This window comes from Nerophis lumbriciformis, linkage group LG27 (genome assembly GCF_033978685.3).
Source record: "Nerophis lumbriciformis linkage group LG27, RoL_Nlum_v2.1, whole genome shotgun sequence".
NCBI classification, from domain to species: domain Eukaryota; kingdom Metazoa; phylum Chordata; class Actinopteri; order Syngnathiformes; family Syngnathidae; genus Nerophis; species Nerophis lumbriciformis.
In genome coordinates, this window is record NC_084574.2 from 38,817,501 (window position 1) to 38,831,215 (window position 13,715).

Sequence of the window (13,715 nt, forward strand, 5' to 3'; positions counted from 1 at the left end):
ATTAGCGTTGCCTGCAGAGCCTCTGATGTATGTGCCACGAAGGCACAATCATTAGCATACTGTAATTAGACTTAGACTTAGACAAACTTTAATGATCCACAAGGGAAATTGTTCAACACAGTAGCTCAGTTACAATGATGGAAAGTGTAAGGATGGAAAGGACAATGCAGGTATAAATAGACTAATATAGCGGTAACAAATCTAACATATATACGAATATATACATATGTGTACAGAATAATATATATACAGATATATTATATTATGTCAATAACATATATACAATATATACCAATGACCATGTACAATATTACAGTATATGTGACAGCAGCAGCATAAAATAGAGAGTAGATCCAGCAGGAAATAGAAAATAGACATTAAAAACAAAGAGAAGTAGCTAACATGTCAGGTGTCAGGTAATAGACAGATATCATCTATTGCTGTATGGCCAGTGTTTTATACAGGTAATAGACTGATATCATCAGGTAATAGGCAGATATCATCTATTGCTGTATGGCCAGTGTTTTATACAGGTAATAGACTGATATCATCAGGTAATAGGCAGATGTCATCTATTGCTGTATGGCCAGTGATTATACAGCTGGATGGAGTGTGGAATGAAGGAGTTCTTGAATGGCACAGTGCGGGAAGGAAGTTGAAGGAGCCTGTTGGAGTATGAACTCCGCTGTCCCTTAATTGTCAGGTGGAGTGGGTGGGCAGGATTGTCCATGATGGCCAGCAGTTTGTCCAGTGTCCTCCTGTCCCTCACTGACACAAACGCCTCCAACTGCGTGCCTATAGTTTGGCCGGCTTTCCGGATCAGTTTATCAACCCGGTTTGAGTCCAGTTTGAGTCCAATTCCACAATGTTCACAGTTTTGACCTTGGTAGCCGCCTGCAGCCTTCTGATGTTAAATAAGCTTCCATCCAACCTGTAATCCACCTGCACACCACTGCTTCCCTCAACTTCTTTGTGCAGGAGCCAGGTGACACTCACGACGAAGATGTTGAATAGTACAGGTGCAAGTACACAACCCTGTCTGGCACCTGTGGATACCTTGATAGGCCTAGACTCCTGTCCCCCTGTTGTTACCTGAGCCATCATCCCCTCGTGGAAACTTTTCAGGATGTTTACAAAGTTCCGCGGGCAACCAACCCTGAGAAGGACCGCCCAGAGCAAGTCTCTGTTGACCGTATCAAAGGCCTTTGATAGGTCCACAAACGCCATGTATAGATCTTGATGTTGCTCCCTACACTTCTCTTGCAGCTGGCGTGTTGTGAAAATCATGTCCATAGTGCTGCAATTTTTCCTGAAGCCACATTGAGACTCAGGCAACAGGTGTTCTGTTATGCTCTGTATGAGTCTTGACAGCATCACTTTGGCAAGAACCTTGCCGGCAGTAGACAGGAGGGATATTCCTCTACTATTGCCACTGACAGACTTCTCACCCTTCCCTTTATATATAGTTACAACATTTGCATCCCGCCATTGTTGGGGGACTGCTCCGCGCTTCCATATATCAGCAATATAGTGGAAAATTGCTCTGGTACAGAGATAGCCTCCCTGTTTAAGGATCTCTGCAGGGATGCCATCCGGGCCAGGGGTCTTGTTGTTCTTAAGTGATTTAATTGCAGCCCGGACTTCAGAGAAGGTTGGTGGGAGATCCAGTTCTTCAATAGTTGGGTAGCTGGGCAGCTCATCTAGCACTGCCAGATCAGAGGTGGCAGGTTGATTTAAAAGTGTCTGGAAGTGTTCCACCCATCTGTCCACAACTTGTTTAAAGTTAAAGTTAAAGTACCAATGATTGTCACACACACACTAGGTGTGGCGAGATTATTCTCTGCATTTGACCCATCACCCTTGATCACCCCCTGGGAGGTGAGGGGAGCAGTGGGCAGCAGCGGTGGCCGCGCCCGGGAATCATTTTGGTGATTTAACCCCCAATTCCAACCCTTGATGCTGAGTGCCAAGCAGGGAGGTAATGGGTCCCATTTTTTCTGGTCCTTTATGAGGGTTGAGCCATCAGCCGACTTCACAGATGAGAGGGAGGAGTTCCAGGGGCCATGGATGGTTTTCACAGCATTATAGAAGTTGTGCATGTCGTTCTTCACTGCAAAATGTTCGATTTCTTGAGCCTTGTCAGTCCACCAGTCATTTTTCAGTTTTCGTAGGACAGACTGTACCTCCTTTCTTGATGTTCTCCAGTGCTGCTTTAGCCTGACAGATGTAGGGTTGTTCAGGGCTGCGTTATGGGCCTTGTGCATGGTGTACAGTATGGTTCTGATGGATTCCGAATTTTCGTCGAACCAGTCCTGATGCCTCCTACGGCGGTAGCCAATAGACTCGGCTACAGCCTCATAGAGCTTTGAGCTAAGGCAGGTCCAGTTGTCATCAACACTGCCTTTAGGGCTCAGGAAGGGGTCGATTTCTTGCAGCTTCCCTGCAGTGGAGGATCGAAGGCTGTTCCGGGCCTCGTCTGCTTCAAGCCGGGCACAGTCCAACCGCTTCTTGACAGTTTTTCGGAGACGAACAGGGGGGCGTACTGATGCTCGCAACTTTGGGATAATCATGCGGTGGTCAGTCCAGCAGTCAGCACCTCGTATTGCACGGGTGATGTGCACTTACTTGGTGTCCTTGCGTCTCACGATGACGTAATCCAGCAGATGCCATTGCTTGGATCGTGGGTGCATCCAGGAAGTCTTGTGTTTATTTTTCTGTTGGAAGATTGTGTTGGTGATTGTCAGGTCATGCTCAGCACAGAGACTGAGTAGCCTCATGCCATTGCAATTGACCTTCCCGATACCATGCTTCCCAATCACTCTTTTCCATATGAGGTGGTTTTTCCCCACCCTGGCATTAAAATCACCAAGCAGGAGGATTTTGTCACTGTTAGGGATGTGCTGTAGGGCCTCATCTAGTTCCTGCTAGAAATGGTCCTTTGCCTCATTCTCGGATGGTAGAGTTGGCGCATAGGCACTGAGAAGAGTTGCATAGCGGCGTTTTGCAAGGGGAATACGGTCAGACATGAGTCTTTCACTTATGCCGGTAGGTGTTTCAGTGAAACTGGGTAGCAGGCTGTTTTTTATTGCCAAACCAACATCATGGTGATGTGGACCTTCTGTAGGGTAACCTTTCCAGAAAAAGGTATAACCCTGGCCTTCTTCCTTTAGGGATCCCTCATCCAGAAGTCTGGTCTCACTCAAGGTGGGGATGTCCATTCCATAACGTCTGAGATCAGCAGCAAAAAGCGCAGTTCTTCTTTGCGGCCTGTCAGGGTTGTTGTCCAGGAGGGTTCTGATGTTCCATGTAGCCAATTTCAGGGGAACTTGTTTACTTTATGTTTTTCGACCGCGGTAGTGGAATGTCCCGGTAGGTGCGGTTACCTACCCGGGGTGTGAAGAGTGGGCAATGTTTAGGCCACCTTTTCTAGGCCTCCCCCCAACTTTGGGGTGAGCAGTGTGGCTCTTAAATAGGGCTGCTCAGTCATACAGGGGTCTGCCAAAATCAGCTGCCACTCAATTCCCAGCTGGTAGCGACCATTATAGCCCTGTATTGCTGACGTGCAGGGATCTAACTAGAGGCTCCCAGTTCATTCTAACCTGCCCCCGTTATCAGACATCCTGACGCCACCAGAATTTGTGCTTCAGAATCCAATTGCTGTTCTGGATCCACCAAGGTCAGAAGCAGAGACCTGTGCGGTGATACATTTTAAGTGCCTCTGGGGGTGCACAGTTCCCAGCCGCACTATCTTCGCTACAAAGAGATGGAGCCTAGTGGCAAGGGGGAAACCCAGGACAACCAGCACCTCTTTGTAGCTGCAGGAGGCCGCCGGAACCCTCAGTCTGTCGTGGCCCGCCTACGTGTGCCTCCATCATGGTGCTTTTCTCTCAGGGTGTGTTCCCCTAGCCCTTGTCTTCCTGGACTTACCTGCAAGGCAGCGGGTCGATCCCCTACCTTTTTAGCCTGAAGTGGCGAGACTCCAGTTACCATGTGCTGCCACGAGGAGGCAAGGTGAGGGGTCTTGGTGAAGGAGAGGCTATGTACTGACCTCGGAAGGCTTACGCACTCGGCTTCCTTTACCCAGCTGGGTCGGCAGGAGCTATGCGTCACATGCATCCCTACATGAAACGTCTCTCTGGCATGCTGATGCTGCACGAGACGCATCACTACACCTGCGAGCCAGGCCCGCTAAGCACACACACACACACACACACACACACACACACACACACACACACACACACACACACACACACACACACACACACACACACACACACACAGTGTGACATGTGTTTCAGCCCACACCCACTAAGGGCAGGATGAAGATCCACTGCTTGGAGAACGTGGACAAAGCGCTGCAGTTCCTGAAGGAGCAGCACGTCCACCTAGAGAATGTGGGCTCACACGACATCGTGGATGGAAACCACCGTCTGACCCTGGGTCTCATCTGGACCATCATCCTGCGCTTCCAGGTCACCTATCACCTCCCCTTCTTTTCAGCCTAGATGTCAGAGGTCAACTCTTTTTTCTCTTTCCACTTGTGTTGTCTCTCTCTGCTGGTCACACAGTGGAACTGCAGCTGAAGGACAAATACAATCAACATTTCACCTGTTTTAATGGCAATATTTACTTTTTAATTATAAATTAATGTTTTTTATCAATGTTTACTTTTTAATACAATTAATGTTTTTATCAGTATTTACTTTTTTAAATGTCAATTGTTTTTAATCAATATTTATTTCTTAAATGTCAACTAATGTTTTTTTTTTATCAATATTTACTTTTTTAAATGTCAATTGTTTTTATCAACATTTATTTTTTAAATGTCAATTAATGTTTTTTTGATCAACATCTACTTTTTAAATGTCAGTGTTTTTACCAATATTTACTTTTTAAATATAAATTAATTTTGAATGTCAATATTTACTTTTTAAATGTCAATTAATGTTTTTATCAATATTTACTTTTTTAAATATGAATTTATACTTTTATCAATATTTACTTTTTAAAATATAAATTAATGTTTTTATCAATATTTACTTTTTTAAATGTCAATTAACATATTATCAATATTTACTTTTTAAATGTCAATTAATGTGTTTTTAATCAATATTTACTTTTTTAAAATGTCAATAAATGTTTTTATCAATATCAAAAATATAAATTGTTTTTTTTAATCAATATTTATATTTTTAAATACAGATTGTTTTTTTTAATCAATATTCACTTTTTAAAAGGTCAATAAATGTTTTTATCAATATTTAGTATTTTAGATATGAATGAATGTTTTTATCAATATTTACTTAAAAAAAAAATAAAAAAAAATAAAAAAAGCTCCTCTCTGAGCTGCCACCTTACCGTGGTAGAAGAGTTTGCATGTCCCAATGATCCTAGGAGCTATGTTGTCCGGGGGTTTCTATGCCCCCTGGTAGGGTCTCCCAAGGCAAACTGGTCCTAGGTGAGGGATCAGACAAAGAGCAGCTCGAAGACCTCGATGAAGAACACAAACAAAGGACCCAGATTTCCCTCGCCCGAACGCGGGTCACCGGGGCCCCCCTCTGGAGCCAGGCCCGCAGGTGGGGCACGATGGCGAGCACCTGGTGGCCGGGCCTGTCCCCATGGGGCCCGGCCGGGCACAGCCCGAAGAGGCAATGTGGGTCCCCCCTCCAATGGGTTCACCACCCATAGCAGGGGCCATAGAGGTCGGGTGCAATGTGAGCTGGGCGGAAGCCGAGGGCAGGGCACTTGGCGGTCCGATCCTCGGCTACATAAGCTGGCTCTTGGGACGTGGAACGTCACTTCGCTGGGGGGGAAGGAGCCTGAGCTAGTGCGTGAGGTGGAGAAGTTCCGGCTAGATATAGTCAGACTCACTTCGACGCACAGCAAGGGCTCTGGAACCACTTCTCTTGAGAGGGGATGGACTCTCTTCCACTCTGGCGTTGCCGGCAGTGAGAGGCAACGGGCTGGGGTGGCAATTCTTGTTGCCCCTCGGCTCAAAGCCTGGAGAGTGCTCCCCCGGGTGATTCCCTCGTTCTACTGAGGGACTTCAACGCTCATGTTGGCAGCGACAGTGAAACCTGGAGAGGTGTGATTGTGAAGAATGGCCGCCCGGATCTGAACCCGGGTGGTGTTCTGTTATTGGACTTTTGTGCTCGTCACAGATTGTCGATAACAAACACCATGTTCAAACATAAGGGTGTCCATATGTGCACTTGGCACCAGGACACCCTAGGCCGCAGTTCCATGATCGACTTTGTAGTTGTGTCATCGGATTTGCGGTCTCATGTTTTAGACACTCGGGTGAAGAGAGGGGCGGAGCTTTCTACCGATCACCACCTGGTGGTGAGTTGGCTGAGATGGTGGGAGAGGATGCCGGACAGACCTGGCAGGCCCAAACGCATTGTGAGGGTTTGCTGGGAACCCCTGGCAGAGTCTCCTGTCAGAGAGAGTTTCAATTCCCACCTCCGGAAGAACTTTGAACATGTCAAGAGGGAGGTGCTGGACATTGAGTCCGAGTGGACGATGTTCCGTACCTCTGTTGTCGAGGCGGCCGATTGGAGCTGTGGCCGCAAGGTAGTTGGTGCCTGTCGCGGCGGTAATCCTAGAACCCGTTGGTGGACGCCGGCGGTGAGGGATGCCGTCAGGCTGAAGAAGGAGTCCTATCGGGTTCTTTTGGCTCATGGGACTCCTGAGGCAGCAGACAGGTACTGACAGGCCAAGCGGTGTGCGGCTTCAGCGGTCGCGGAGGCAAAAACTCGGACATGGGAGGAGTTCGGGGCGGCCATGGAAAAAGACTTCCGGACGGCTTCGAAGCAATTCTGGACCACCATCCGCCGCGTCAGGAAGGGGAAGCAGTGCAGTGTCAACACCGTGTATGGTGGGGATGGTGCTCTGCTGACCTCGACTGCGGATGTTGTGGATCGGTGGAGAGAATACTTCGAAGACCTCCTCAATCCTACCAGCACGTCTTCCTATGAGGAAGCAGGGCCTGAGGAATCTGTGGTGGGCTCTCCTATTTCTGGGGCTGAGGTTGCCGATGTAGTTAAAAAGCTCCTCGGTGGCAAGGCCCCGGGGGTGGATGAGACCCGCCCGGAGTTCCTTAAGGCTCTGGATGTTGTGGGGCTGTCTTGGTTGACAAGACTCTGCAACATCGCGTGGACATCGGGGGCGGTACCTCTGGATTGGCAGACCGGGGTGGTGGTTCCTCTCTTTAAGAAGGGGAACCGGAGGGTGTGTTCCAACTATCGTGGAATCACACTCCTCAGCCTTCCCGGTAAGGTCTATTCAGGTGTACTGGAGAGGAGGCTACGCCGGATAGTCGAACCTCGGATTCAGGAGGAACAGTGTGGTTTTCGTCCTGGTCGTGGAACTGTGGACCAGCTCTATACTCTCGGCAGGGTCCTTGAGGGTGCATGGGAGTTTGCCCAACCAGTCTACATGTGCTTTGTGGACTTGGAGAAGGCATTCGACCGTGTACCCCGGGAAGTCTTGTGGGGCGTGCTCAGAGAGTATGGGGTAACGGACTGTCTTATTGTGGCAGTTCGCTCCCTGTATAATCAGTGTCAGAGCTTGGTCCGCATTGCCGGCAGTAAGTCGGACACATTTCCAGTGAGGGTTGGACTCCGCCAAGGCTGCCCTTTGTCACCCATTCTGTTCATAACCTTTATGGACAGAATTTCTAGGCGCAGTCAAGGCGTTGAGGGAATCTGGTTTGGTGGCTGCAGGATTAGGTCACTGCTATTTGCAGATGATGTGGTCCTGATGGCTTCCTCCGGCCAAGATCTTCAGCTCTCACTGGATCGGTTCGCAGCCGAGTGTGAAGCGACTGGGATGGGAATCAGCACCTCCAAGTCTGAGTCCATGGTTCTCTCCCGGAAAAGGGTGGAGTGCCATCTCCGGGTTGGGGAGGAGATCTTTCCCCAAGTGGAGGAGTTCAAGTACCTCGGAGTCTTGTTCACGAGTGGGGGAAGAGTGGATCGTGAGATCGACAGGCGGATCGGTGCGGCGTCTTCAGTAATGCGGACGCTGTATCGATCCGTTGTGGTGAAGAAGGAGCTGAGCCGGAAGGCAAAGCTCTCGATTTACCGGTCAATCTACGTTCCCATCCTCACCTATGGTCATGAGCTTTGGGTCATGACCGAAAGAACAAGATCACGGGTACAAGCGGCCGAAATGAGTTTCCTCCGCCGAGTGGCGGGGCTCTCCCTTAGAGATAGGGTGAGAAGCTCTGTCATTCTGGGGGAGCTCAAAGTAAAGCCGCTGCTCCTCCACATCGAGAGGAGCCAGATGAGGTGGTTCGGGCTTCTGGTCAGGATGCCACCCGAATGCTTCCCTAGGAAGGTGTTTCGGGCACGTCCGACCGGTAGGAGGCCACGGGGAAGACCCAGCACACGCTGGGAAGACTATCTCTCCCGGCTGGCCTGGGAACGCCTCGGGATCCCCCGGGAGGAGCTGGACGAAGTGGCTGGGGAGAGGGAAGTCTGGGCTTCTCTGCTTAAGCTGCTGCCCCCGCGACCCGACCTCGGATAAGCGGAAGAAGATGGATGGATGGATGGATGGATACTTAAAAAAATATTATTTAATATTTACTTAAATGTAATACATATTTGTCAATATTTACTTTAAAAATTTAAATAAATATTTACCAATATTGACTTTTATAAATGTAAATAAATATTTGTCAATATTGACTTTATTAAATGTAATAAATATTTGTCAATGTTTACTTTATTACATGTAAATAAAGATTTGTCAATATTTACTTTATTAAATGTAATAAATATTTCTCAATATTTACTTTATAAAATGTAAATAGATATTTGTCAATACAGACTTTATTAAATGTAAATAAATATTTGTCAATAATTACTTTATTAAATGTAAATACATATTTGTCAATATTGACTTTATTAAAAGTAATAATTGTTTTGTCAATATGACTTTATTACATGTAAATAAATATGTATCAATATTGACTTTATTAATGTAATAAATATTTGTCAATATTTACTTTATTACATGTAAATAAATATTTGTGAATATTGACTTTATTAAATGTAATAAATATTTGTCAATATTGACTATATTAAATGTAAAAAAAAATTGTCAATATTGACTTTATTAGATGTAAATACATATTTGTCAATATTGACTTTATTAAATGTAATAAACATTTGTCAATATTTACTTCATTACATGTAAATAAAGATTTGTCAATATTTATTTTATAAAATGGAGTAAAAATGTGTCAATACTTACTTTATTAAATGTAAATAAACATTTGTCAATATGTACTTTATTAAATGTAAATAAATATTTACTTTGTAAAGATCCAGGACATCAATATGTACTTTATTAAATGTAAATAAACATTTGTCAATATGTACTTTATTAAATGTAAATAAATATTTACTTTGTAAAGATCCAGGACATCAATATGTACTTTATTAAATGTAAATAAATATTTACTTTGTAAAGATCCAGGACATCAGTGTGGAAACAGAAGACAACAAAGAAAGAAAATCTGCCAAAGACGCTTTGCTGTTGTGGTGTCAGATGAAGACTTCTGGGTGATTATTGATTATTTGTACTAGTTATTGATTATCTCTACTGGTTATTGATTATTTATATTGGTTATTGATTATTTGTATTAGTTATTGAATATCTCTACTGGTTATTGATTATTTATATTGGTTATTGATTATTTGTATTAGTTATTGATTATCTCTACTGGTTATTGATTATTTCTATTGGTTATTGATTATTTCCATTGGGGATTGTATATTTCTATTGGTTATTGATGATCTCTATTCGTCATTTAATTATTTATATTGAATATTGATTATTTATATTGGTTATTGATTATTTCCATTTGTTATTGATGATCTCTATTGAATATTTATTATCTCTATTGCCTTTTGATTATTTCTATTGGTTATTGATTATTTCTATTGGTTATATATTATCTCTACTGCTTGATTATTTCTATTGGTTAATGATTATTTCTATTGGTTATTGATTATTTCCATTGGTTATTTATATTGCTTATTGATTATCTCTATTGGTTATTGATTTTTTTCTATTGGTTATTAATTATCTCTATTGATTAATGAATATTTCTATTAGGTATTGATTATTTATATTGGTTATTGATTATCTCTACTGGTTATTGATTATTTCTATTGGTTATTTATTATTTTTATTGGTTATTACAATCTATACACTCAATATTACGACATGCATACTTACATTAGTACTACATCTATACAAACATTAATACTACATCTATACACACAGTACTACATCTATACACACATTAATACTACATCTAAACAAACATTAGTACTACATCTATACACACAATACTACATCCGTACACATACATTAATACTACATCCATACAAACATTAATACTACATCTATACACACAATACTACATCCGTACACATACATTACTACTATATCCATACACATACATTACTACTATATCCTTACTCATACATTACTACTACATCCTTGCACATACATTGATACTACATCCATACACACACATTAATATTACATCCATACACATTCGTTAATACTACATCCATACACATACATTAATATTACATCCGTACACATACATTAATACTACATCCGTACCCATACATTAATATTGCATCCATACACATACATTAACACTACATCCATACACATACATCAATACTACATCCATACACATACGTTAATACTACATCCATACACAAACATTAATACTACATCCGTACCCATACATTAATATTACATCCATACACATACATTAATACTACATCCATACACAAACATTAATACTACCTCCGTACCCATACATTAATATTACATCCATACACATACGTTAATACTACATCCACACACATATATTAATACTACATCTGTACCCATGCATTAATACTACACCTATACACACATTAATACTACATCTATGCATACGTTAATACTACATCTATAAACATACATTAATACTACATCTATAAACATGTATTAATACTACATCTATACATACATTAATACTACATCTATAAACATACATTAATACTACATCTATAAACATGTATTAATACTACATCTATACATACATTAATACTAATACTAAATCATATCCAAGGGGCGCCAATCCATTGTCTTCCCGAGACTTACGGATGCCAACAACTACATCTATAGAGACATTATTACTACATATATACACCTATACATACATTAATACTACATCTATACACATTAATACTAGATCCATACAAACATTAATACTAGATACATACACATATTAATACTACATCTATAGACACATTAATACTAGATCCATACACACATTAAAACTACATCTATAGACACATTAATACTAGATCCACACACACATTTAATACTACATCTATACACACATTAATACTACATCTATACACACATTAATACTACAAACATTAATACGATGCCGCTGGTGCCAAGATATATCGGTTTTACCTTTCCCTTGGATCCATCAGCTGCATGGAGAGGGAGGATCTGCTTCATGGGCAACAGCTTATTCTCCATACCACTTTGCCCAGGCTAGTGCCCTGGAGAGGACACTCCAGCTTCGCTGCAAAGCGTCGAAACAACACGGGAAGCAACAGTTACCGGTTATAAGCCATCCGCTTGATTGACGTAGAGCTGGCGCCAGGGGTTGCTTTCGTCGGTGGGAGAGAACACCACGTCTCATTGGACAACTACCGCCCGCCTCAAGCTGGGCAGCCCCCAGCCAAATAGGTGTTGTCCCACCACAGTCCGCCTGCCTTACTGGGTGCGTAGGGCTTAGGGTACGAGTATCCGACAAGTGGACTGCGATTGCTGCACCAGGTAACAACACAAAAAATTCAAATTCAACAATGAAAACTTCTACCCTCAAGCTGGGCACATGGAATGTCAGCACATATGACACCAGGGCTGTCCGACGACCTCCAGGCCATCAGCGATGCCCGGAAGACCTCAGTCATCAACGATGAACTTGTGAGACTGCAGGTTGACATTGCCGCACTGCAGGAGATGCGGCTTGCCGACTCTGGAACTCTCAGAGAAAATAACTTTACGTTCTTCTGGCAAGGGAAGAGTGCCAAGGAAACCAGAGAGTATGGCGTTGGATTTGCTGTCCGGAACTCTCTACTGGGAATGATAGAACCCTGTCAAGAAGGCACAGAAAGACTGTTATCACTCCGTCTCCACACCACCACTGGGCCCGCCAACCTGATCAGTGTATATGCATAAACACAGGGATACCAAGGACGAGTTCTGCAGCCAGCTAGACTCTCTTATCTACAGGATCCCAAAAGAAGAGCACCTGATACTGCTGGGTGACTTCAACGCCAGAGTGGGCACTGACCACGACTCTTGGCCCTCCTGTCTTGGCAAGTTTGGTGTTGGAAAGATGAATGAAAATGGGCAACGACTCCTGGAGTTGTGCTCATACCATGACCTCAGCATCACCAACTCCTTCTTCCAGAGAAAGCCTCTGCACAAAGTGTCTTGGAGACACCCTCGCTCCAAACACTGGCACCAGCTAGACCTGATCATCACCAGGCGATCTGCGTTGAAGTGCGTCCTCCTTACCCGCACCTTTCACAGCGCTGACTGCGATACTGATCACTCGCTGGTGTACTCCAAGATGAGACTTCTGCCTAAGAAGATCCATCGCTCCAGGCACCCAGGCAAACCCGCATAGATGTGAGCAAGACCGCACATCCTGACATGGTAGTGAAATTCACCCAATCTCTCTCCGAGGTGCTTGACTCAGATCCTCCTGGTGGCTCAGCCACAGAGAGATGGGACCGCATTAGAGAGTCAGTACACAGCACTGCCATGATGGTCTTTGGAAAGAAGCAGACAAAGAACGACTGGTTTGAGGCCAACTCCTCTATACTCACTCCAGCCATAGACGAACGCCGCAGAGCTCACCTGGAATACAAGCGATCCCCCAGCCAGATGACCCTGCAGGTGTACAGATCTGCCAAGAGCAAAGTACAGAGACTAGCAAGGCAATGTGCTAACAAATACTGGCTCCGGCTCTGCCAGATCATCCAGTTAGCGGCTGATACTGGAAGCATCAGGGGCATGTACGAAGGCATCAAGAAAGCCATGGGCCCCACCAAGAAGGTTACAGCACCACTGAAGTCTACCACGGGCGAGACCATCCAGGACAAAGGCAAGCAGATAGAGAGATGGGTGGAACACTATTCCGAACTGTACTCCAGACAGAATCAAGTCACATACGATGCTCTTGCAGTCATTGAAAGCCTCCCTCTCATGGCTGAACTGAACGAGAAACCCACTGTGGCTGAACTGAAGAAGGCCATTGAGAGCCTGTCCTCAGGGAAAGCGCCTGGGAAGGATGGCATACCACCAGAAGTCATCAAGTGCAGCGACGGCACACGGAGGGAACATCTTTACGACCTCCTCTGTCAGTGCTGGGAGGAAGGAGCAGTACCTCAGGACATGAGACGCCAACATCGGTACCCTGTACAAGAACAAGGGTGAACCCGTTCTCAAACAATGGCAATAAAAAACTCTTCTTCTTCTGATTCTGAACTATACAGACATTAATACTACATATATACACCTATACATACATTAATACTACATCTATACAGACATTAATACTACATGTATACACCTATACATACATTAATACTACATCTATACAGCCA

General features: G+C 44.0%; 1 protein-coding gene across 5 annotated transcripts in view; it reads left to right on the forward strand.

Annotated features, from left to right (window-relative positions):
• The window catches only part of LOC133624404 (spectrin beta chain, non-erythrocytic 1-like), a 69,989-nt gene that overhangs the window by 17,271 nt on the left and 39,003 nt on the right, over positions 1 to 13,715 (forward strand). For 4 of the 5 annotated variants that reach the window (XM_061987905.2, XM_061987907.2, XM_061987906.2 and 1 more), the window contains 2 exons: positions 4,302 to 4,475; positions 9,481 to 9,572. In XM_061987905.2, the coding sequence (XP_061843889.1) occupies positions 4,302 to 4,475; positions 9,481 to 9,572 (266 nt within the window). Of the gene's footprint in view, positions 1 to 4,301; positions 4,476 to 9,480; positions 9,573 to 13,715 lie in introns of those variants that run through there. The other variant, XM_061987909.1, reaches the window with a different exon arrangement.